Genomic DNA, 25,687 nt, shown 5'->3' with positions numbered 1-25,687 from the left:
TGACAGGTTGTTCAAAAATCTGTAGGTGCTTAATTTCTCCCCCTCCAGTTGTCAGAAGCATCCATGTGTTTCATCCTCTGAGAACATTGAACATTTACATCTGAATTTTAGAGTTACTAAATGTCTTTTTTTTTAAATGGTCTATTTGAGCTGAATAGTTTAACTTGTTTTTTGTTTTAAAGGCACAAATTAAAGTATTGGTTTCTGAAAGATTTCTGGATTAGACGAGTGTGGTCAGTTGCTCATTGTTGCCTCCTCCTCCTCCTCCCCCTCCTCCACTTGCGTGCAGCAGCTCCTCAGTGGATCCAACAGCCGAACCTCTGCCTGCGGACATCCCGTCCCACTCAGCTGTGAGGCTGCCAGAGCTGCTCTGGATGATCACATTCTCTGTAGCACATCGCTGCACGCAGAGGATGCAGCTTTTCATCCGCGCCCAGCCTACAGGTTGCAGGGATGGATCGCTGATCGAGGTAAGAGCGCAGCAAAAGCTTCATCTTTTGGGAGGGATTGGGTTAAATCAGCAGGCGGTAAACATTTAGCATTCAGGTTTCCGTCACTCTTCAGTTTATTTTCCGGTTTAAGAAGCTCTTCTCTCTTGGTCACGTGCGCAGGGGAGCTGTGGTTCCCAACTTTTCTGGAGGAACTTTTACGCAGCAGTTCTAAATCTGACATTTCGCACTTTGCCATCACAGTCCTCCACAAATGATCGTGAAGTAAAATGTTTCCGTGTTGAGTCCATGTTGACCATCCATGTGTGCAGCAGCACTGCGTGTGAACCTCCACGCCGTGGCGTGATGTTACGGGGGGGGCACACATCGATTTTCGCGGAGGAATCTGGGTTTTATCGGGAACCTCGGGCTTGCACGTGGGAGTGGGAGCGTGACACGGTTATCATGAGCTATAAAGCTGTGTTTTCTCCCACGCACCCGGGGGGGCCCTCGCTGCAAAACACCACGCGGGAACATCAAGGTGGATGGAGGATGTTTGCTGCGTTACGCACGGCTGCGCGTCCTGCAGCTCAAAGGAGATAAAGCTTCTAAATAAACAGGCTTAGAGTAATTTAAGCATCTCAAACGTTGTCTTTTAAGGTGCTTTGATTCTTGTCTAATTTGATTTTTCATACCGCTTTGGTTCTCCACCAGCAGCAGTTCATGCAAATTGTTGCACTATATGCTAATTATCCTCTAAAACATTTCCTGTCAAATTATCTTTTAGTTAATGTTTGTGTTTCCTTTAGGGATATAAAATCCCTTCTGAGAATTTCTAGTTGTGATTTTATTATTATTGGTGTTTAAAGTGGAAAAAAGATTCAGTCAGAGCATGGAAATCAGTTTCTAAGTACCAGATGGAGCCTTAAAAAAACCAAACTGATCAATCCGACTTAGATCCTGAACTTTGTTTTATGTATATACTGTATTCCAAAGAAAACTGTTTAGGGGAATGCAGCAAATTTGATTTTTTTTTTTAAAAAGCACGAGAGTGGTGGGAGTGAGGAGGGATTGCAGGAATGCTGACAACAGTGGAGGTGGGGGACAGGACAAGTCTTGATGACAGGGTTTCTCATCCTGGTTCTCTGCTCTGGGTGCTTTGGACTGCAGCTGAAACTCAGAGGCTGCAGTCTTGTTCATCTTTCTGCTGCCAGCACACCAAAAACACATTAACTGCCTTTTAATGACCTCCTTGTGCATTTAGGTAACATCAGTTTACCCCTCGTGACGTTCCGTTCTTCACCCCGTCCTCTTTGCCTCGCCGCCTTTCCCGCATCGCGCTCTGCTTCAACAGTTAGCTGCTCCACGTCCATTTTTTATCCCCGACATGAATAATTCAGCCAACAAGACAACATGCCGACTCTCCGCAAGCAAGCTGATGCTTTTCCTCATATCCATCCTCCCTCTGCCTGAATAATGGATCTCTGTGGAGTCTCTGCAAAGGTGCTCCACAAAGAAATGCTGCTTATTGCTCTGGTTTGTTTAAATTTAAATAAACACACAATCAAGATCTCCTCTCTTCATACATTCCCAAACCTACGATGTGCCTGAATACCACCATCTCACTTCCTCTGGAACTACTTTATAAGTTTCATCCCTCGCAGGTCAAACGTTCATCTATTCAGTTGCACAGATAATGAGACAAATATTAATGACTTGGAAAGGAAAATGCATTGATAAATACGAACACAGGCCCACCGCCAACAACAGTAACCATCAAACCGCTGACCTTCCTGAGCTAACATGTCAGCAGGGTTTAAATAAGCTTTATGTTGCCATGACAGCACATTATTTAAGAATATAAGAAATGACATAATCTGCAGGATTTCTGGCAGTTGTTTTCGTTAGAGGAAACACAAACTCTTATATTTGTAGCAGTCTCCTTACTCAGCTGCCTTAAGAGTTCATATCATTTTTCCTACATCGTATAAACACGAGACAATCATCTCTAGATCTATTTCTGAAGTGTTCCCAGTGGTCTTTCAATTATGATTATCCCATTTGTAGCCAAGATTTTGAAACTTTTTCTAGGACATAGTTTCTGCAGAGTGGCAGGAGTTCTTCAGAGGTTCATCTCTAAATTGTGGGCGGGACTGTTGGCATGGAGACACCCCGCTCCGCTCCCTGCTGCCGAGAGTGCTTTGCTGACGGGTTTTCAGGCTAGCCCAGGGGTGGTCAAACTACTGCCTGGGGGGCCATGTGTGGGCCGCCAACTCGAGTAAGTTATATTGATAATCCTTATAAATGTTTTCTTTTCCCAGTAATTCTAGAGTCCACTCATAAATGCTGCTCTACAAATAACTTGACCTTTGCTTAGATGCAGAGTTATTCTGCATCCATGTGGTGTTGGAAAATGTGTTGTTTTTCTGATGATTCCGATCATTCCAACTGCGCATGAATGCAGCATTTCCCAGAGGGACATCAAATGGCTCCAAAATCCAAAATGTTCCGTTTTAAAATGTATACAGTACAGACGAAAAGTTTGGGCACACCTTCTCATTCAAAGAGTTTTCTTTATTTTCATGACAATTAAAATTGTAGATTCACACTGAAGGCATCAAACTATGAATGAACACAAGTGGAATTTTATACATTATAACAAAAAAGTGTAAACCAACTGAAAATATGTCATATTTCAGGTAGGGGTGTGACGATAACCGCGTCACAGCGGTGATCATCTCGTCACCTTTTTTTTTTTTGAAGTTCTGCATATGGTGCGTGATTTGAACTACAATAAACACATTCATCTTTGCGAATAATTTACTTTTTCTGGAAGTGCTGTGTTCAAACTTCAAGGGCTTCTGGGGGAATTTCCATTGTATTGATTTCCATTACAAGCTGCGTGCGTTCTTGAGTGCGTGACGTGGCCGCCAGCCGGAGGATTTTGTGTTTTGGGTGGGGGGTGTCGCAAGAGTCCCGACACTGCGACTCTTGCTGCTTCCTCACAGCGGTGATCAAAAATCCCACACATACTGTTATTTATTAATAAAGAATAGCGCGTTGTAATTATTAATTGCATTCATTTGCGATTAATTGAGAGAGATTGACATGTTCATTTCCACCAGGGGATTTTGTGTTCGGCTCCTGCTGCTTCATCATCCCGGTGATCAAAAATCCCGCACCGTCACAGCACTAATTCTAGGTTCTTCATAGTAGCCACCTTTGCTTTGATTACTGCTTTGCACACTCTTGGCATTCTCTTGATGAGCTTCCAGAAGTAGTCACCTGAAATGGTCTTCCAACAGTCTTGAAGGAGTTCCCAGAATGCTTACCACTTGTTGGCCCTTTTGCCTTCACTCTGCGGTCCAGCTCACCCCAAACCTTCTGGATTGGGCTCAGGTCTGGTGACTGTGGAGGCCAGGTCATCTGGCACAGCACCCCCCCCACTCTCCTTGTTCAAATAGCCCTTACACAGCCTGAAGGTGTGTTTGGGGTCATTGTCCTGCTGAAAAATAGATGATGCTCCAACTAAAGGCAAACTGGATGGAATAGCATGACGCTGCAAGATGCTGTGGTAGCCATGCTGGTTCAGTATGCCTTCAATTTGGAATAAATCCCCATCAGAGTCACCAACAAAGCACCCCCACACCATCACACCTCTTCCTCCATGCTTCACGGTGGGAACCAGGCATGTAGAGTCCATCCGTTCACCTTTTCCGCGTCGCACAAAGACACGGTGGTTGGAACCAAAAATCTCCAATTTGGCCTCATCAGACCAAAGCACAGATGTCCACTGGTCTAATGTCCATTCCTTGTGTTCTTTAGCCCAAACAAGTCTCTTCTGCTTGTTGCCTTTCTTTAGCAGTGGTTTCCTAGCAGATATTCTAGCATGAAGGCCTGATTCCCACAGTCTCCTGTGAACAGTTGTTGTATAGATGTGTCTGCTGCTAGAACTCTGTGTGCCATTGACCTGCTCTCTAATCTGAGCTGCTGTTAACCTGCCATTTCTGAGGCTGCTGACTCGGATGAATTTATCCTCCGCAGCAGAGGTGACTCTTGGTCTTCCTTTCCTGGGGTGGTCCACATGTGAGCCAGTTTCTTTGTAGCGCTTGATGGTTTTTGTGACTCCATTTGGGGACACTTTAAGAGTTTGCCCAATTTTTGGGACTGACTGACCTTTATTTCTTAAAGTAATGATGTCCACTCGTTTTTCTGTACATAGCTGCTTTTTTCTTGCCATAATCCAAATTCTAACAGTCTATTCAGTAGGACTATCAGCTGTATCTCCACCTGACTTCTGCACAACACAACTGATGGGTTAACCCCATTTCTAAGACAAGAAATCACACTTGTTAAACCTGACAGGGCACACCTGTGAAGTGAAAAACATTTCAGGCGACTACCTCTAGAAGCTCATCAAGAGAATGACAAGAGTGTGCAAAGCAGTAATCAAATCAAAAGGTGGCTACTTTGAAGAACCTACAATATTAAATATTTTCAGTTGTTTCACACTTTTTTGTCATTTATGTAATTCCACTTGTGTTCATTCATAGTTTTGATGCCTTCAGTGTGAATCTACAATTTTCATAGTCATGAAAATAAAGAAAACTCTTTGAATCAGAAGGTGTGTCCAAACTTTTGCTCTGTACTGTACATCCATTTTTAATTAGTTCAAGTATGTTTTCATCCAGATTCCGTGTTATTTCTTTCTCCGATGAGGTAGACCACCAAAACACTCCACTCCCCTGCTCCTGGTCCGGCCCTTCTGTCAAATTTTAGAACCCCTCTGTGGCCCACGAGTCAAAATGTTTGCCCACCCCTGTGCACCCAACCTAACATTAGTAGAGCAACAAAAAATGGCGAGCAATATCGGAGCTATCCAGCCGTACAGTTTTGATCCAGATTCCAGATCAGAGCAGGAAAATAGGGATGGTGGTGGCAGTCTTCCCCAGCAGCTACATCAGTGTCACAGGCGTTTGTGTGGTTTTGCAGGCGGTTAGCAGCAACACAACCGTTGTTCTCCCATCATCTTTCTTCACTACAATGAATGAATCCCTTCCCGGCTCAGCGTGAAGCCAATTTTCTCAAGAATTGGTGGTTTGAATAGAAACGTAGAGTTCGACGCTATGTTAGATTGTTGTATGAGGACGTTGTTTAGCAACGTATTTGTTCTTTGCATTATCTTTGTTTACTGAAGCCAAACCAGACAACATCCAGATCAGAAGCTGCCAGAAAAAAGCCATGACAGCTTCACACAGAAGAACCAGTCAAGGGAAGTTTTTCGTTTTGCTCTTTAAGCAGAAACGCCAGAGACATAAAGTAGAACTTTCAAAATAGAAGACATAATTTTTTAATGTGTCGATTAAATTTTTTTTATCAAGAGCCAGTTTGAGATAAAGTATGTGTGAAAAATCTGCTGTCTGACACATTAGTTAGATTCTAAAGCACAAAAATAATTTGTTTTGACTGGTTTGAATGTGACACGTGTTTCTGTGAGCTTTTATGCACGTTTCACAAAACATCCTCAAACTCCATTGTGTTTTTTTTTCCACGGTTGTTTCTACTTTCACCCACATCTCCAAACTCGTTACCGCAGAAGCAGTGGGAGTCCTGCACACCGTGTGTTTGCCATGGCTAGTGCAGATGAGCGCGCTTGTTTGCATTTTCTTTCTCTTTCAGGTTATAAAATGAGCAGCCGTCTTGTTATCCTCTGACTTCGTCATGGCCCCTGACAGAAAACGCCTTGATGTGGGGAATCTGTTGTGCACGCATTAACTAGCCAAATACACGTGTTTTCATTTTGAATTTCTATTTTGTTGTTAGTCACCCTACCCCAGACTCTAAGCCTTGAATACCTTTTCCTAGTAATGTCACAAGTTCTATTAAACACTGACCCACATTAGAGCTTTAAGAAAATAAAATACGTGGGTTGATGTGTTGTTTTTTACACAGAACATTAAATCACAATAAATGACAAAAAAAAAGGTCAAATGATGCTTATGCTGATGCGTCATCTGTTAAAATAAGTCTGCAACATGAGTTTTTAAAACTTTTATTCTGAAATTGGGAAAATTAATGGTGGAGAAAAGAGGAAATCTGAAAAAGTTTACAAAAGTGTTTTTTAACACTATTTGTTTCTACTGGAACAATGAGTTTGGAGTCACTAAGGTAAATGACATGACGATCAAGAGCCTTTAAATGAGACTGTAAGAAAGTCCTTAACGCTGACTCATCAGTGACTCAAGCAGCAAATGAAGCCGAATGAAAACATGAAAGAGAAAAAGGAAAACAAATCATGAAAAAGGATTAAATGATTTAATTGAAAACGGAAATTTGAAGAGAAAAGTCTGAACTAATATTCTGGAACTCCCTCCAGCAGGTTTGGTGGCATCATGAAAGCATAAAGAACTTCAACTGTAGCTTTTTTGGCTTCTAAGGACTTGAGAATCTTTTCTACTGAAGAATATTTATAGCAGGAGATGCAGGTTGTTTACTTATTTTTTCAGACAAAGCTAGTTCTGGAGATTCTGATGCATGCTCTTTCATAGAATGATGGGACCTGGATTCGCCACAAAACAGATTTTTTTTAATCAGTCAGTGTTTTGACCGGCCAGGAGTCTGCTGGGGAATAAAAAGCAGAATCTGCATGTTGGGTCTGCTATAGAAATGAATTATGATATTGGAATAAGCTTAGTTAGCATAGATAGTAATAAGTCGGACCTGTTCCCTGTGAACGTTGGACTCTGGCAGAGATGCCCTCTATCACTGGTTCTGTTCATAGTCTCTATGGACAGAATTTCTTGGCGCTGCCAGGGGACGGAGGGGCCCTGGTTTGGGGATCACAGGACTTCCTCTCTGGTCTTTGCAGATGACGTTGTCTTGTTGGGGCCAGTACCTCCAGCATGGATTTGGGCAGAAGGTAATTTGTCCTCTCTGGGTGGGTGGAGTGCTCCTGTCCCAGGCAGGGGACTCTTGGGGTCTTGGGGAGCGTGAGATTGAGATGCGGATTGGAGCGGCGTCCGCTTTCATGTTACGTACACAGATTCAAGATGCACTTGGTACGTACATGAATTAAAAAAAGATGCAACTCATATGTCACTACCAAATCAGAGTCCCAGATTGATCAAATCCGACTGGTTTCAGTCCTTTGAGTCAAATTAATCAATATTTTAGTGATCTAACCTCAAGGTGGCCGAGCATCACCCCAAAAAGCTTATGTTACAGGACCAAGTCCTATATTTTGTCCAATCAGATCCATGTGTTTGCAACATCACATCAGCTTTGTTAGGGTGGCTGTGGTGCAAAGGAAAAGTGGACATCCTCTGATTGGGAGACTCCAGGTTTGGTTCCCGCCTTGTCTGCCCATTTGCGGAAGTGATCAAGACGCTGAACCCCACGTTGCTCCTGGTGGTTATAGGTGGGTGCCATCTTAAGTGAACACACTGATGGTGATAGAACTGATGGACATGTTATTGTAAAACGCTTTGGGCCTTCAAAGAAAGTAGAAAAATGCTATATACACTAAGTACACGCATTTTACCATCTCAAAATACTTTACAGAGCAGGTTTGCAGAAACTGTTGTCACAGTTACTTTTGTAGTGGTCCTCAGATAGATGACATTTTCTCCTAGATTGTGGAAGTAATGACCCCACATCAAAAGTGATTCACCATTCATGTTCCCTTCTTCTACCTCGCTCCGTTTCTGACAGCCCGTTGCATCAGATGCTCACACAGGAATTGGGAGATTACCTGGACTGCCAATCATCTTTTTAATCTTTGGGCTGCTGCCTTTGGGAAAACCTGATGTGTCTAAAGCTGTTCAATTATACATGCTCTATGGTCTCTGGGCTCACGCTTTCTACAAACGTGGAGAGCATCCTGCAGAGCATCAGTAGTAGAAAGCTGGATTATGTATGCACTCATGAACAGTGTGGTTGGATTCTCTGCTGCTCCGCGATCTGAATTCAACTTCTCAATGTAGTCCTCTGACAGCATGAGTGGTGGGGTGTCAATGATCACTAAAAGAAAGCATTAAATATGAGGCTGCTCTCAATGTGTGGTGATGTCACTTTATAATTGTAAAATGGGCGTTGATGTGTAAACCTTGACTTTATTATGCAGGCCTGGGTAATAAATAGAAAACGTATTGTCATCGCGATATATTAAACTGTGACAAATGGTTACCATAACAACCAGTGCTCCTTGAAGAAGGCAAAAATGTCACTGGACATCTTTTTTCCACTCACTACCTCCTCTGTTCTGCATCTGTCACAAACTGTGGAAGCTGAGCTTAGTAGCTACCTGCTGTCCACGGTCATAGACGGTGAGGAAGACCCCCTAGCCTGGTGAAAGGCTCCAACTAATTACAATCCTGCATATAAGCAAGTTTGCAAGAACGTATCTCTGCATACGTGCTAGTAGTCCACCAGAGGAAACATGGTAACATGTCAGCATACATTGGAAACCTTACCGAATAAACATGGTTTTCCTTACCAAGAGCTACCACTCAGGAAGAATGCATAGACGGAGAAACTCTTATGGTTTCAAAAAAGCCAAAACACAACAGATGAACCTACATTGTTCTTAGTTGTCGTCCAAATATTTCTTTTGGCCAGTACTGTCAGAAAGGTAGAACATTGTTCTTTAGTGTGTTTCCCTAACATACAAGTTCTTACCCGTCTCTTGTTGAGATGGTTTGCAATATAATTGAAGTTATGTTGACTTTTATTTAAATCAAACTGTGCCAGTGAAATGTAAACCATGTATTTGTCTATTTTTCTTTTCTCATGTATCGCAAATCATATCATCATCGCACTATTGATCACTAACATCGCACATCCCAAGTTTTAGTCATATCGTGCAGAGTTAAGCCTCGTCTGCATGAAAAACCAAATTTAACAGAGCTTTAATGTTTTGTCAAAACGTCATGCTGCTTTAAAAAATTCCGATAATCAAATCGAACTTTACTTACAAAGTGCTTTTCATCCAGCAGTAACGCAAAGTGCTTTACGGGCTTAAAACAATAAAAAGGTCATTTATAAAATACACAGAAAACCCTCGCAACCACACGCACACACTTCTTTAAAAATGGGGGCTTTTTAGTTGGTTTATCTCCATAGCAACTATTTTATTGTTTGGTTGCCTGGCAGTGACGAACAGGTCTACGTCATTTTTAGAAGATTCTGCAAAAGTAAATTTTTAAATTACCTTGGCAACTGAAATATTTTGTTAACCACGCCCACATTCCTAATATGTTCATATTGTATGTTATATTGTTTTGTTTAGTTTGAACAAACGATTCGTGTACTCGGTTTTCACAATAATATTCGGGTAAAAATGGCGAGGATCAAAAATAAATAAAAAATAAATTCCCCAAAAGAACGCCACTGTTGCGAGCTCGCTGCACTGACACCATTTAAAGGCCGAGTCACACAGCCACTACGTACATTTTGCGCCTTTTCCACGTATGACATGTTGGTCTTTTGTGATACATGCGTGATAAACATAATTTATACGTTTCTCTTGCGTTCGTTCATTCGTCGATGTGTGCAGATGTCCACCTGGGTTTTTTCGTGAATTCAGTTTTGAGCTGCTCAACGTTTTTGGTCGGTTGAGAATGAGGCAGTCTGCATGTCTTTCCGTTGTTTAAACGCAATACTAATGCAATTGTGCAGGATTTTTGCAAGATGCATACTCAAACTTGTGTCTTTCTACGCCCGTTCCACGTATGTCTAACAGACTTTTCATGCATGTACCGCTTTTATATATTTTCGTGGTTTATTCATACTTCCTCCATGGTTTTAACGCAATTCATCTGTGATGCATCTTTGAAAATTTCACATAATTTTCACATAAACTCTGCAACTTTTCTCACTTTTTCCACGTATATTCATATATGACCAATGTCATCCGTGCAATAAGCACAAAATGTACGTGGTGGCTGTGTTACAACGGCCTTAAAATCTATAACCTCTAAACTGAAAATGTTGCCTGAAAATGTTTTTCTCAAATGTGCAGTAAGAAAGAAGAAATGCCAAAACAATCTGTAACAATCATAAATAGAAACTAAAGTGGAAAACTGGTTTGATGTGATCCACATTTCTGTCATGAGCTCAAGTAGAATTCTATTAAGGTCATCCTAAATATTTAAACAAAAAAACAAAAGAATAGATTTTTGCCTAGAATTTTTAGTCCATTCAGGAATATTTATTAGTTAAGTAGATTGACTGCAGAAACTAAAGGAGGCTGCTTTCATTTGAAGAAAAGTGTTGGTCCAGACGGTATAAGGCATCAGAATGAAGCAAGAACGGGACAGAAACCTTCCTCCCAGCTGAAGAAAAATGTGCTCATCTCTGCAGGACGTATCTCACAGAGCTCCAGTGTAATCAGATCGCTTTGCCGCTGTGATTTTAGGATCACGGCCGTGTCTCCATCTCCTCCACCTGAGCAGTAATCATGCAGCATTTCCCGCAGGCAATCACGAGCGGAGTCTTGAGAGACCGCAGAGGTCTTTAAGGGACTCATGGCAACCAGGAAAGCAGCAGCAGATGGAGGGAGGCTGATGTAAGATGTTATAGTGGAAAAAGTGTCACCTCTGCTCTCTGGGATGTGTTGTTTATCAGCTCTTCTGGTTCATTCTTGGCTTGCACTTCCTTCCTTCTCTCAGGCCACTTTTTTCTATTAATTTCTCTCAGCAGCAGCTGTTTCTATAATTTTCTGGAGGTGCTGTCTCTCTTTGATTTATCATTAAATCCCCAAAGAGTTTAAAAATAAATCCCCAACAATTACCTTAAAGAATTGGCTTAACCAGCAGGTTTAACCAGCCTAGAAAAGATTGTTGCATTAAATATCATTTCTGTTTTAAATTCAGAGCCTTTATTTGTACCGCTTTAAAGACCTCTAGAGTTTTTCTTACATCTCCTTTTTTTTTTGGGTGCATTATTGCCCTGGAAATGGCGTTATCGCATCCTGCTAAATGGCGTTTGTGCATTAGTGTCCGTCACTGCGCCACTTATGGTCAACTTCAGGGTCAGAGCTGCAGGGGACGTACTTTAAAAATAGTTTTTTAAGAGTTTGGCCGCATTATTAATTGCAGAGTGGCAGACTTAGCAGTTTGGGGGCCCCAGGTGAATAATAACATTATACATGATAACAGATCTCCTCAGCGGTGGATAAAAAAAAAAATCCTTTCCTATATAGGGTAAAACGTCAGTCAAATAACTTTCTTTATTGGTCCACTTTTAGACAGCACCAAAGTCTGAACCCTAACCATTTGATAAGCATTTAAGAACAGAAATCACATGTTAAAGAAATGCCTTTTTTATACATTATTTGTGCTTAAAAAACTACAGAATGTATCGAACGTGCTTATTTCTTACCCACTCGCTTTTTAGTCAGAACAAATTATAATCTTTTGTTTTAATTTATTAGGTTTTATAAGCCAAAAGAAACAAAAATACTTGAATGATGGAACAGAAAACTTCAGATTTAAAATCAGTAAACATATAAATATTCTCAAAATGATCATTCTTGCCTTTTCTCCTCTTTTCTCTCCCTTTTCTCCTTCTTGACTTTCTTTTTTAGTTCTTTTAACTGCGTTTTTCTTATTCCGGTTTTGTCTTCTGTCTTCTGTGTAGACATTACAAGTGTTCCAACAAATATCTTGCTTTCTCTTTGCTTTTTCCTTTTCACAGCCGTGCTTCATTTTTACCACTTTGGGTTTTAAATGGCATTTTAAAGATGGCGTCCAGACATCATCAGCCGAAAGTGGAATTTCTACAAGATTTCAAAATTGCTGCACCTATTATTAAACTTTTTAAATGTGGATAAACTAAAAAGACGGTAATAGTTGTTTTCCTTTCAAAATTGTAAAACTGATCAACTTTTTTGCACCTGAGCTTTAGCTCCAGTGTTTAAAATGCTTTGGCTAAAGTAACTTTTCAATCCTTAACGCGATCAACTTAAATCAGCTTAGTCTGTCGCGGTGAAAAGCGGCTTTGTGTCGGTATGCGATACTTTAACATACGTTGTGTGTTGGGTACAGATGAAATTCACGTTGATCGCGTGAAGAGTGATGGTCTGTCAAAGAGCATTGTAGGCAGACCTTTTCAACAAAAAAATGAAAATTTCTTAAACGAAATGGAGGAATAACCTGACCTTGGCCAAGGACTTCCAGTTCTGGCTAATGTCTGGGCGACATCTCGTCTGCAGCCAGGTCCTCTTGCCTTGAAGGCCGTGTCACACAGCCACTATGTGCATTTAGCTCATTTTCCACGTATGAAATATCGGTCTTTCGTGATACACACGCGATCTACGTCATTCAAAAGTGTTTCTTGTGTGCGTCATCATTCATCAGTGAGCGCAGAATTCCGTCGAGGGTTTCGGCCGACGGGTCTTCACGTAAATTCAGTTTTGAGCTTTTTTAAATTTTCGGTCGGTGGTGAATTACGCAATTTATGCGTATTTCACGTAGTTTATATGACATTATTATGTATATCTTACGCAATCATGTGTGATCTTTGCGAGACGCATATGCAAATTTGCGGCTTGCCAAGACTGTTTTATGTCTAATAGACTTTTCAGACATGTACCACTAATGTATAACTTTTATATATTGTGTACACGGCACACATATCACGGTAAAATGACTTAATTGACACACGAATAATGAATTGCATATAAACATTGCAATAATTACGCACAATTCATGTTCTAAGTTGGTTTACGTGTTCTGTGCGTGGTTTATTCAAACTTTTTCTGTGGTTTTAACGTGTTTCATTTGTGATACATTTGTAAAAATTTCACGAAAAGACCACAACTTTTCTCACTTTTTCCATGTATATTCACATATGACCAATTTTCATCTGCGCAATATACATGTAGCGGCCGTGTGACACTGTCTTAAGGCCCGTACACACGGGACGAATATTCGCCAGGCGTTATTCGCCAGCGTTTTTCGCCACGTCTTTTGTGTTCACACCCAGGCGATTTTCGCTGACGATGAGCCGAGCGAACATGCAATTTCATTCCCTGACTTTAGATGGCGCTTAATGTAAACAGAAATACTCCTGTACACAAGGTGGCGCTGCGCAACTTTACGATTCTTAAAGTCGCTTTTCACTCAGAAGAAGAGAGCAAGTATTTACGCGCTTGTCAGAATCAAACAAAGAAAACATGAATATTTCAAGCATCAGTAGCTCCAACTGGTACTTGGTAAGGGGATATTTAAGAATGTCCGTCATTATTTCTTCGCGGCAGTGTAGACGCTACTTGGCGTCTATCTTCTTCGCTGGTATGTGTGCTCAGCAAGGCAGTTTTGTGTTTGAGCGCCCCCAAGTTGTGTTTTACTGTAACTTCAGAAGCTCCAGACACGTGTGCAAAAGCGCAATTCTCATTGGTCGAATAGATTTTGACGCGACGCGTCAAAAAAAAAAAACGAACCCAAGGCGTTTTTTTTTTTTGACGCTTTGGCGCGCAGCGTTTTTTCGCGTCGGTGTGCACACTCACATTGGTGCCCTTTGTTTAGTCACGAGGCGTTAAACGTCGGCGAAAATCGCCGGCGAAATTCGTCCCGGTGTGAACAGGCCTTTAGGCTATGTCCGAATTCCCACCCTAACCCCAACATAGTGCACTATATAATGTGTTAGTAAAAATCCAGTGCCCTAGAATTTTCCCAGAAGTCTCTGCGAAAAACCAGTGTGCATTGATGCTGATTAGATCGGCGAATATAGACCACAATGCATTGCGTCGGAACAATTTTTGCCCAAATGTTTTTATTTAGTTGTATTTTTTTAATAAATCTTCAACGTTTTTATCTATAGAAGACAGTGGACTCATAAATAATCATCGCAAAACACTCATATTAATTATGGCTCGCAGCAGCAGTCACTGACTGCAAGGACCATATTGTTTTCGCAGTTGGAACGACGACTTCGCCGCCTTTCAGCGAGAATGTGACCCCTGCCGCATGCTGGAAAAGTCACCAAAACGTGCACACACCTGGGATAAATTGCAAATGAATTTTCCAGAGATTCAACGTCACCCCCCCGAAGACGATGACATCACGGCCAGCGATCCCGTCAAAAAAATGAATGGGCCGAAAATCGCGTATGGGGCCCAACAAAATGTACTTCAAAATACAGTCGCGAAACCAAAACACACGTGTCGGGGATATCCCAAAGAAGTTTTGAAATCGTTACGGGGCGGCCACACGACCTGCGGCTTGGCGGCCATTTTGTGGCGAACTCTGAGAATTGGCGATTTTCGTGTTTTCCCACGATATGGGGAAACGACACTTTTGTTTGAGCGATTTTCACGCAATTGCACACACTTGCTGGCAGCTCCAGTCTACAAACACCACAGAAGTGTCGTTGACCTTTGACCTTGGGAAAAGGCCGCATCTGTAATTTTCTCAAAAAAGCACCTTTAGCACCAGATACAAACGAAAACTCGTCCTTGGAATTTTCATCAATCATCTCGTAACTTTTCAGGCATCAACGGCCAGCTACTTTGGAAAAAATGTTGGAATTAGAAGTTGTAGATTTTGAACGGCGTGCGCGTGGCGAGCTCGCAACCGTTGCCATCTTAGCTAGCTCGCACATTTTTCATCGGAATGTCGTGAAGAGGACATATGCAATTCCCTGGCCCGCGCTGAACAAAACGATGTCACGCACGACAAGATCGATAAAGGAATGTGGGCGTGGTAAGCAAAAAACCGTTGCAAAAAAATGTGCCGACTCGGCAAAAACGAAAAAATTCGGAACTTTTTTTTTGAGAATCGCCAAACGAAACCAATCTACCCTTGTTCGCGATATCCAAAGGAAGTTTTGAAATCATGACGGGATGGTGATGCGACCGACGGTTTGGCGGCCATTTTGTGCCAAAATCTGCAATTTTGCCATTTTCGCGTTATTACACAATATGAAAAAATGAACTTTTTTTCCAGGGATTTTCCCGTAATTTCACTCACATGTTGCTAGAGCAAGTCCACATCTACCTCTGGAGTTTCGTCGACCTTTGACCTCGGGAAAAGGCCGCCATCTTGAATTTTCTATTAAAAACACCTTTACCGCTGGATTCAATCGTAAACTTGTCGTTGGAATTTTCAGCGATCGTCTCGAAACTTTTTCCGGCATCAACGGCAAGCTACTCTGGAAGAAATGTTGCAATCAGAAGTTGGAGATAAAATCAACAGAAAATCCGCCATTTTGAAAAAAGTGGGTTTTTTACTAACTTATGACAAATAGCTTTCACCAATGGAGGAATGTGTTTTTCTGAGTCAGTTAATGATGCTGATCGCTATGCTAGCACTTTTAGCCACATTACCATAGTTAGCATAGTTAGCATTTTAGGTAATGTGTTTTTCTGAGTCATTTGATGATGCTGATTGCTATGCTAGCACTTTTAGCCACATTACCATAGTTAGCATAGTTAGCATAGTTAGCATTTTAGGTAATGTGTTTTTCTGAGTCATTTGATGATGCTGATTGCTATGCTAGCACTTTTAGCCACATTAGCATAGCTAGCATAGTTATCATAATTAGCATTTTAGGTAATGTGTTTTTCTGAGATAGTTTATGATGCTGATCGCAATGCTAGCACTTTTAGCCACATTAGCATAGTTAGCATAATTAGCATATAATGCTTTAACTAGCCTTAATCAAAGGTGGATGGTGAGGGCGGTGAGGGTAGCGGTGGTGCGTAGAGTTGGGCGTGGAAGGCGGGTTGCGTCTGCGGGCCATACAACGCCGCTTGCGGCTTTAATTAGAATTTAACTTTGTGAAAACGATGATGTAATATCCGCTGTTTAAAAAAAAAGAAGAAAAAAGTAGTGACCATGGTGTCCGAATTGCTTTTAAAATTCAGCGCACATAGTGCCACACTATATAGTTTTTTAGTAGTTAGGTGTTAGGGTGGGAATTCAGACACAACCTTAACCTGCTGTTAATGGAAGAGTCCATTGCTGGCGTGGGACGGGGGAGGACGAAACAGTTTCACATAAACAGTGTCAATGCTATTTCAGTGATTTAAAAACATTTTTTTTTTTAATGACAGAGTTAAATAACAATGACCGTGGAAACACACACTTTGGGGGTTTCCAAGCTGAACACAATTGCCTAGCTTTGCTAAATGTCTGCTCCTACGCTACGCTATAACACAAGCACCACCCGTTTAAATCTCTCCTTTTGGTAAATCTATCTGCTTCGCTTACTGACACTCACATGCTGTCATCACAGGACTCGCTCTCAAAGCTTTACTACTGTACCTATGCCCTCTTTAATCGGGTCCCTTGTAGTGCGGTTGCTATAGCAACAGAAATGAGGGGGCCAAAATGAGTCCATTGCTCAACCAAATGTCTTGTTGCTTGGATGGAGACGTGCCGAGATTGACATATGGAAGCTGAATGACCTACCGCCTCGTACGTTTGTCATTTGAAGACCTGGATGTTGACATTTGGACCTGCGGGACCGGAGGAACATCAGCAGCGAGAACGGACGATTTACTGCAGGTTATTGAGTTACTGGTTTCTGCCTGGGATGACAGAGAACTAAGTGCTGGATGGATGGATCTGAATGACTTTAAAGTAATCAAAGTTATTACAAGCTGTTTGCAACAGAGCGCCTCATTCAGACATGACTGCTGCCAGAGGAAGCATCCTTTCTCCGAGAACATTGTTATTTAGAAACACTTGTGTTTATTTTAGGCTTTCAAGCCTTTGACCGCATTCAGCTTTTCACTCATTCCCCATGACATGTCCAGCCTGGAACCCTATCCATTGACATGATTTGTGCAAAGTGCATTGAGTATTGATGCACTTTGCACAAAAGGAGCCACATCTCTGCAAGAGTGCACTAATTACAGCCCATTGTGCTGTGAACTCGCCCAGCTACAACAAAAGCACAGTTACCAAAGTCACACATACGTGGACAACAGTCACTTGCTAGGTGACACATAATCAATATTTCATTTCATTTTTTAGAAGTGCATGAAGACGTCATAACAGCAGCAGCAGAGAGCGCAGTAATTGTGCAGCATTGTCTAAGGTAGGAGTTTTTCACAAAAAGAAGTGATTACATTAAAAAAAACAAAAAAATTTTTTTCAGCTGCTGTGTTTTGTGTGATTGCTTTGTCTCGATTGAGCGATGGATCATAAGCATTGGGGGGTGGAACGTTTTCCGCTTTGCAGCCAAAGAAGGCATACATCTTTAGACAGATGAATTGATTTGTTTGATTGCTTATTTGTCAAATGCAAGATCAACACAAGGTCAACCAGGTCATGAAGTGTTTGAGATGAAAAGAACCACACAACCAACTGAAGTAATCAAGAGGTACTCATAGCATACAACAGTTGTACCCTGCAAAATTACAGATAGAAAAGTACAAAAAATAAAGGTAAATTTCACACACTTAAGTTCTCTGCATTTGACCCATCTTCTGGGGAGCGCTGAGCTGCAGACACAGCTGCACTCGAGAACCATTTGGTGGTTTAACGCCTCAATCCAACCCCTTAATGCAGGGAGGCACTGGGTCCTGTTTTTAGAGTCTTTGGTATGACTCGGCCTATAGTTGAACTCATGACCTTCCAGTCACAGGGCAGACACTCTACCACGAGGCCCACTGAGCTGCTTAAATTATAAAATATATAAATATAAAAAGGTGTGGTTGAGGTTAAAGTGGGACTTGGGACAGCTTATTGCACATGTAACAGTAGCCCTGACAGAGAGGTAAGGACTTCTAATACCATCAGTAGTTGTGTACAAGTATTAAGAAATTCTGAGATCATTAAAGCTACTATGAAGAGTTCAGTACAGCTTGGTGATGTATTTTGTACTTGCAGGCAGACTCCTGTATCAGTTTGCTCCAAAAGTCTGACCTAATGAAGCGTACGTTGATTTTATGTACCACAAATCGCACATTAAATGAAGCAGAAGTGTTTTCAAAAACATGGAGCATTCATTCTAAATGTTTAAAAAAAATGTTTTCTTCAACTGGTACTCATAGTTTAGGTGTTAGCTGCAGGTTGGACAATCGGAACAGATTTTATGGTAAATGTAGTGATTCTAATGTTAAGATGATTCGTTGAGTGTGCTTTTGTGACTCGGGAGAGTTTTTACTTTGAATATGGGTGACCCTTTAGGATGTGCAGTCAAAAGCGGTAAAAATAACTTGAAAATTATCCAAGTTCACAATTGACCCATAAAGCTTTGACAGTATAAAAAGCTCAAACCATCATCTGCCAGTTTAGAGAGAAACAGCCTTTTAGGGCTTTGACTAAACCCAACGGACCCGGCACCAACCCACAGAACCTCACGTCTACGGTTTATTCTGGTTTTTGTTGTCCCTCTCTAAATAAAACTGACTTTATGTCTGCCAGAAATCCTAATGACATAACACACATGTACATGGGTGAATACAGAGACCTCTACAGGCACATTTTCATTGTCCAGCTCAAACGAAATGGGTTTGTTTAGATTTGTTTTTTTATGCTCAAGTCAGATCATGATGGCTGTATGCCGTCTTTTGACAGGATTTTTTTTTTTATAATTACTATTTCTTTTTTTACACATTTGGGGAAAGTGATAAATTTTTTTGCAAATTCATTTGGAATTTGGTGAGGCAAGAAAAAGGATTTGCTCCACTTTGGCTGTACCAATTCACCAGTTCGGGGGAATTCTTGGAGGTGTGTGAAAAGTTGATTATGGATGACTTCATTTTGTTTTAATTTACATAAATTCATTTTGGAAACAACAACAAAAAAGTTTCATCAAACGGAAGTACAACAAACTGTTAAAAAAGGTAAATGTCTGATAATATGAAATATTATATGAACTTGACGTTGACTTGGTAATGTTTGTGTCTTTGTTTTTATATTCATTTATTACCTTAATAGAGCTTCGTGTAACCCCAGCTCACAGTGATAAGTGTCGGTCCTTTAAATTTAAAATCAGACTTGTGTTCTGCCAGGTCCTTCAAAATTAAAGCTGTTTATCAAAGTATCTGTTCACGGTAAACAACAATCTGTCTTCCAGATGAAAACTATTTCGTTTTCTGGGTCGTATCATTAGCAAATATCCAGTTAGCCATTTGTTCAAAATGAGGTTTTGCTTTACACAAGTTGCAAAGTCTCCAGAAACTACAACAATGAGTTTAAACCTTTATGTTCTCAAAATCCTTTCGGAGAAAATGATCCAGGTTTAAAAGATTTTCTTATTTGATTTGTTCTGTTGTCTTTTTTATTTTATTTTACTGTGCAAAAGTTTTGGATGGAGAAGAATCAAACCAGCAGTTTAATGCAACTGTGGCCGCTACACGCCCCCCCTCACTCTCCCCCTCTGCTCCAGCCAAAAATATCTATTATTAATTCCCACCATTACCTCCAACTACTAAAAAACTATATAGTGCGGCACTATGTAGTGCCCTGAATTTTAAAAGCAATTCAGACACCACACTCACTACTTTTTTGGTTTTTAAACGGTGGATGTGACGTCATCAATTTCACGAAGTTAAAATCTAGGTAATATGAGCGTTTTGGGACAATTATTTATGAGTCCACTGTCTTCTGAAGATAAAAACGTTAATGATTTAATAAAAAAATACATTTAAATACATTTTTTTGGCAAAAATTGTTCCGATGCAATGCATTGTGGTCTATATTCGCCGATCTAGAGAGCATGGATGCACACTTTTTTTTCGCAGAGACTCCTGGAAAAATTCTAGGGCACTGGAGTTTGGAAATTTAGATTCAGACATCACTAAAAAATAGTGAACGCACTATATAGTGCACTATGTAGGGGTTAGGGTGGGAATTCTGACACAGCCTATGAATTTGTTGTGTGCAGCTCCGTCAAATTCAAACATATTTTAAGTTTCACAATGGTGACTTTTCTGCTGGCAACCGTTTTATATTTTGGTTGCTTGGCGGTGACAAACAAGTCTATGCTTTTTTTTTTTTAGAATAATTTAAAGTACATTTTTTAGAACTCCTTGACAACGGAGGTTTTTGTTAACCACGCCCCCATTCCAAATAATGTTCTTGTTATTTCATTTTGTTCAGCTTGAGTCAATGATTCATGAATTAAAAAATGTGTGAACGCCACTTTTGCATGCTCGCCATTCTAATGTTATTTAAATTGTACTATTATTTTCTACGAAGTATCTTCCCAATAATGCTTGAAACAAAAGTTAGGAGGGGATAGATCAAAAAGTTTAAATTTGTACCTGGTAGCAAAGGTGACTTTGTTATTTTTATTCAAGAGGGCAGCCTTCTCCAGAGGTTAGAGGTCAACAAAAGTTCGAATGTGGTTGTAGACAAAACTTGGTGTGGCGTGTGGGAAATTCCGTGAAGGTCACTCAAACAAAAGCTTTCTTTGACCTTATCGTGGGAAAATGGGAAAATTTCACACTTTGCCATAAAAAGGCCACTAAGTTGTATAGGTCCTGTGGCCATCCCATAATAATGCACTATGCCTAAAATTCCTTTTCACTGGGTACTAGGTGAATGCAAATTTTGTACGGCTCAGAACTGCTGCAGGAAAGAACGAAGACAAAACAAGCTGTATTTAAAGGTGGACCCATTTTTAAATATTTTTTTCTTAATGTCTAAAAAAAATTTCAAATGTAATTTTCTTCCCTGATATCATCCATTTAGGCTCTTTTGTTTAATCATTGTTCTTGCAGACAGACTTTTCTGTAGGCAGTTTTTTACATTTTCACAGAAGTTAGTGAGCAACTCTTTTGCTCTTTTAGCACATCAGCGTTTTAAAACCCCATATGGTCTTCGGTCGCCATCTCCCATCAGGTCAGAGGCAGTTTGGCGCTTCCTGCTCAACGTGTTTCCCTTCCTTTGATGGCGGCGGATTCCCTGAAGTCCGATGGCTTCAGTTCATTACATTTGAGCTCCTGCTCTGTGTGCGTTTGGACAGCCGGACCGTTGTGCTGTTCCTGTGCAAATCTGCACTAAATGGAAATCAGTTGTACTGATAGAAAGTGGATGAACGCATAATTCACGACCCGTTCAACCTGCAGACACCAGAGACTGACAACTTCAGGGCAAATATGCAAAACCAGGGGTGTCAGTGTCATGACTTCTCTGTCTTTCTGTAAAAAAAAACTCTGATTTTATCTTTTTTATATTTATATGAATTAATTATACCCGTGTTCATCAGGTAACATGTCACTGAAAATATGTTTTAAGAAAATTTCATCCATGAAATTTCCAGATTGATTTTCTTTTTATGAGATTATTTTTAAAAGTAAATTTTCAAAAGTCAGGAAGTATTTTCCGAAAACCAGAACAGGAAGTAAAACAGGATTTGTAGTTTTTGCAGGGCTGCTTTTGATGTTAATTAAAGCCAGTCTGATGGAGACCCTGTCTCATCCTCGTCTTCTCACCTCCTCAGCACTGCCACCAAGATGCTTTTCCGTCCTGCATCATGGCGGCTCTTCCTGATGCATCATGGGGGCTCATCTGCCGCATGAGCACTACAACAGACGAGGACTGACTGGGTCGTCATGGAGACCGGCAGCTTCAGCTCAGACCCGGCCACCACCGACTGGGCCTGGACGCCGGCTGATGTGGACGCCCTGGGAGTCCGTCAGGAGCAGGGGGGAGCAGGCGGCTCGCCGAGCGCTCCGGTGTCCTGGCCGTTCTCGCTGGGCTTCCAGGTGCTGCTCACTGCTTTCCTCATGCTGGAGCTGGTCCTGGGCTTCAGCAGTAACCTGACTGTGCTGGTGCTCTACTGCTCCCAGTCCAACCTCGTGGACTCGGTCAGTAACCTGGTGACGGTCAACCTGCACGTGCTGGACGTGGTGGTGTGTGTTCTGTGCGTGCCCCTCACGCTGGTGGTCGTGCTCCTGCCTCCCGGCCCGAACCTGGGCCTGCTCTGCTGCTTCCACGAGGCCTGCGTCACGTTCGCCAGCATCGCCACCGCCGTCAACATCCTGGTGATCAGCCTGGACAGATACGACATCTCAGTGCGGCCGGCCAACCGACTGCTGACCACGCGGAGAGCGGCGTTGCTTCTCACTGCCGTCTGGCTCGCCTCCGTCGCCGTGTTCTTCATCCCGTTCTTGGAAATGCAGTGGCCGAGTGGAGGAGGAGCAGAGGAGGCGTCGTGGAACAACAGGACCCTGCTGTGTGTAGGCAGCGGGAGCTACCAAACGGTTCTGGGGGTGCATTACCACCTCCTCCTGCAGGTGCCCATTTTCTTCACCACCGTGGCGGTCATGCTGTTCACCTACTCCAGGATACTGAGGGCCTTGAACATCCGCATTGGCTCCCACATGAGGAGGAGCCAGCGGTTCAGGGGGAGCAGGAGGAGACTGAAGAAGAGAAAGGCTGAGCTCAACACGGACGAAGGCGTTGAAGAGGGAAAACAGGGGACTGCTGGGGGGGCCGAACAGCAGAGCCGCCCTCCTCTTATCGCCTCCCTGTCCCCCACTCCCACGGCCACTTCTCCTCCTGCTTTGTCTTCTGCTGCCCCCCTTGTAACTTCAGACATGGGGGCTGCCACTCCCCTACCGGCCTCCCTGGGGGTCCAGGCCTCTGTGTCTGCGATCATCGCCCTCCGCCGGGCGGTGCGACGGCACAGGGACAGACGAGAGCGCCAGAGGCGGGTGTTCCGGATGTCCCTCATCATCATCACGACCTTCCTGGGTTGTTGGGCCCCCCTCTCTGTGACCAACGTGCTAATCCTGGGCATGGGCCCCAGCGAGGTCCTGGTCAGCCTGCGCCTCTGGTTCCTAGCCCTGGCGTACGGCACCACCGTTTCCCACCCTTTGCTCTACGCCTTCACCCGGCAGAAACTCCGCCGTGCCCTGCGGGCCAAGGTCAAAAAGAGGGTGGTGTCCCTGCTGCAGGTTGACCCCTCACCAGGGGGCACAGTAATACACAACTCCTGGGTGGAGAACAGGAAAACCAGTCGGCAAGTGCAGCTGGAGGCAAGCGAGGGCACCGACCGCCAGCTGGCAGAGGCCCTGTGAGGCGGGAACCCTTGGGGGAGCGTGGGGGTCATTAAGAGGCAGAGTCACAGATGTGCTCCATTAAAAAACTCAGTGAGGCGAGAAGAAAGACCCGGGAAAAACACATTTTTACCTCTGGGAGGTGTTTGGCTGTAAGCACCGGCAGCAAACCTTCGCCGCCGCCGCCGCCGTCACTCCACAGGTCATCTGCAGCAGGATGGTGTCATCTGGTGCTGAAGAAGCCAACTCAGTGGTCTTGTGGTAGAGTGTCTGCCCTGAGACTGGAAGGTTGTGAGTTTGAATCCAATGCTTCCCTGCTCAACACTAAGCATTAAAGGGTTGGACTGGGGGGGTCAAACCACCAACTGCTCCCCTCTCTTGATTCATTGAAATAAAAAAATACTTAAAAATGCAAATTTGGGCTTAGGTTTCTCAACAAGTGTCCTCCATCATCATGATTCACATCGCAGTGAGGCTTTAACCCTTGTTCTATCTTGGATGACCCCCCCCCCTTCCATTGACGTGTTCTTCCTACCATGACAAAGGTGGATAAAGGTGGAAAGATTTCATGTAATCCATGGACACCAGTGAAGATCACAAATCATGGAAGAAAAAAGGTTCAGAGCACTGTCTAGTGGGTCTAGATGACCCAACTCCCAATTTTAAAGTGCCTAGGATAGAACAAGGGTTACGGCAGTCCTGTCAAAGCTGGGGTCTCTGTCGAGAACTGTGTTTATTAATGAAACAACCCCCCGCTTGACTGTGTTTATAAGCAGAAAATATGATCTGAAATGCAGTGGGAGGGGCTTTTAAACCGTCTCAAACATCCTTGAACAAATTCTTCATCAGCACTTCCATGACCCTTGAAAGTCCATGAACTGCCACCTTTGAAACGGGTCAGTACACGTCCGTACAGAACACAGCTGGTCCAAATGTCCACAGGAAGCACCATTGATTGTACAAGAGAACTGCACCGAGGGACGTCAACCATTGAAAACGATTCACCTCCAGCTCCAACCAAATGAAGCCAAATCGGTCCCCACTTTTTTACAACACGGACGCCGTCATGTTGGAGCCAGGCGTTGCAGTAAACGTTTTGAACGTTGGCTGTGGGCGCCAGCAGGCTACACCCACTTTTAATTGAGGGATCTGATCGGTCAGTTAAAATGTCAAAAATATCATGAAAAAAAAAAAAGGATTAGAAGATGTCAAAAAAAGATATCAGAGTTGGAATGTTTATTCTGACCAATACAATGACTGAGGAATAGGTCTGCACAATATGAGGAAAACTTGTGATTTGCGATATTACAGATCAATATTGCGATGACGATATAACTTGCGATACATGAACAAATAGCAAAACAACTAAATACATAATTTCACCGGTTTACTTCAAATTAGAGTGAACATAACCTAAATTAGACTCCAAATGAGCCTGGTCTACATAGGAGGCGAACATTTAACATAAAAGAACTCCCTCTGGTCAATGATGTAAAGGAGTTCTCGTACAGCCAATGTGAAGCTTGGAGGATTCATGATGTGTGACGTTTGGTGTGGAGAACTTTAAATAATGGATAAATGCATCCAGTCGTGATTTAGCTTACGTTGGTAGAAAGTCAAGTTTTGCAGTGTTTACATGAAGACAAAGTTCTAGCAGATGATGTAACATGTTTAGGCTGTGCTCTGACTGCGCCTTGAAACTTTTATTTTTTATGCCAATATTTTTATGTGACTTTTAGAAAAACACACAGGAGAAACTTCCTCTATAAATGCCTGAATTAATAAAAGAAACTACATGAACAAAAATTAAAGAAACATGTTGATTTCTTAACTCCTAACATCAATTATTTTCTAAATGTTTAGAAAACATCAAACTTAATGGTTTTAATGTTTGCTTTTCGTTGCTTTTAAGGCATCAAAGTGTCTCGTTGGTGCACGCAAAAGCATGTGCTGTATGTAAATACGGACCTTAAATGTGAATTCTGAGAGCGATTCTACCCAGAACTTTGCAGATTACAGGAGAGTTTAGCTGAACTGTCACCGGAACACGTTTGAGTCAAACTGTTAGTGAAGAAAAGTCACCATCTCCGCAGCAACGGCTGAACCACATCAGTACTTTTGGAACGTGGATATGGTTTATTCTGCCGTCAGGGTAAAATCACAGCCATGCCATCGATCACAGAGCAAATTCTGAATATGAACATAAAAAATGTAAATATGATATTGTTAATGGGAAAGAAAATAGTATCTGTATGGCTGTTCCCTAGTGTATTTTAATGTTAATGTATTGGCAGACATT

General features: G+C 42.2%; 1 protein-coding gene across 1 annotated transcript; it reads left to right on the top strand.

The window, feature by feature from the left end:
• Positions 1-333: 333 nt before the first annotated feature.
• LOC101163485 (G-protein coupled receptor 22) lies at positions 334-25,687 on the top strand. The gene is made up of 2 exons (XM_011475639.4): positions 334-470; positions 21,828-25,687. Exon 2 carries the CDS (start codon positions 21,940-21,942, stop codon positions 23,407-23,409), a length of 1,470 nt encoding a protein of 489 aa, XP_011473941.1. The 5' UTR covers positions 334-470; positions 21,828-21,939; the 3' UTR covers positions 23,410-25,687.

This window comes from Oryzias latipes, chromosome 5 (assembly GCF_053564925.1).
Source record: "Oryzias latipes strain Hd-rR chromosome 5, Olatipes_Hd-rR_3.1".
Lineage (NCBI taxonomy): Eukaryota > Metazoa > Chordata > Actinopteri > Beloniformes > Adrianichthyidae > Oryzias > Oryzias latipes.
Note: the sequence above shows the minus strand (reverse complement) of the source record. Positions and strands in the feature narration are given on the sequence as shown.

Excerpts from the sequence above, each read along its gene's own strand:
- LOC101163485 (XM_011475639.4), top strand. The coding sequence starts at position 21,940 with ATGGAGACCGGCAGCTTCAGCTCAGACCCGGCCACCACCGACTGGGCC.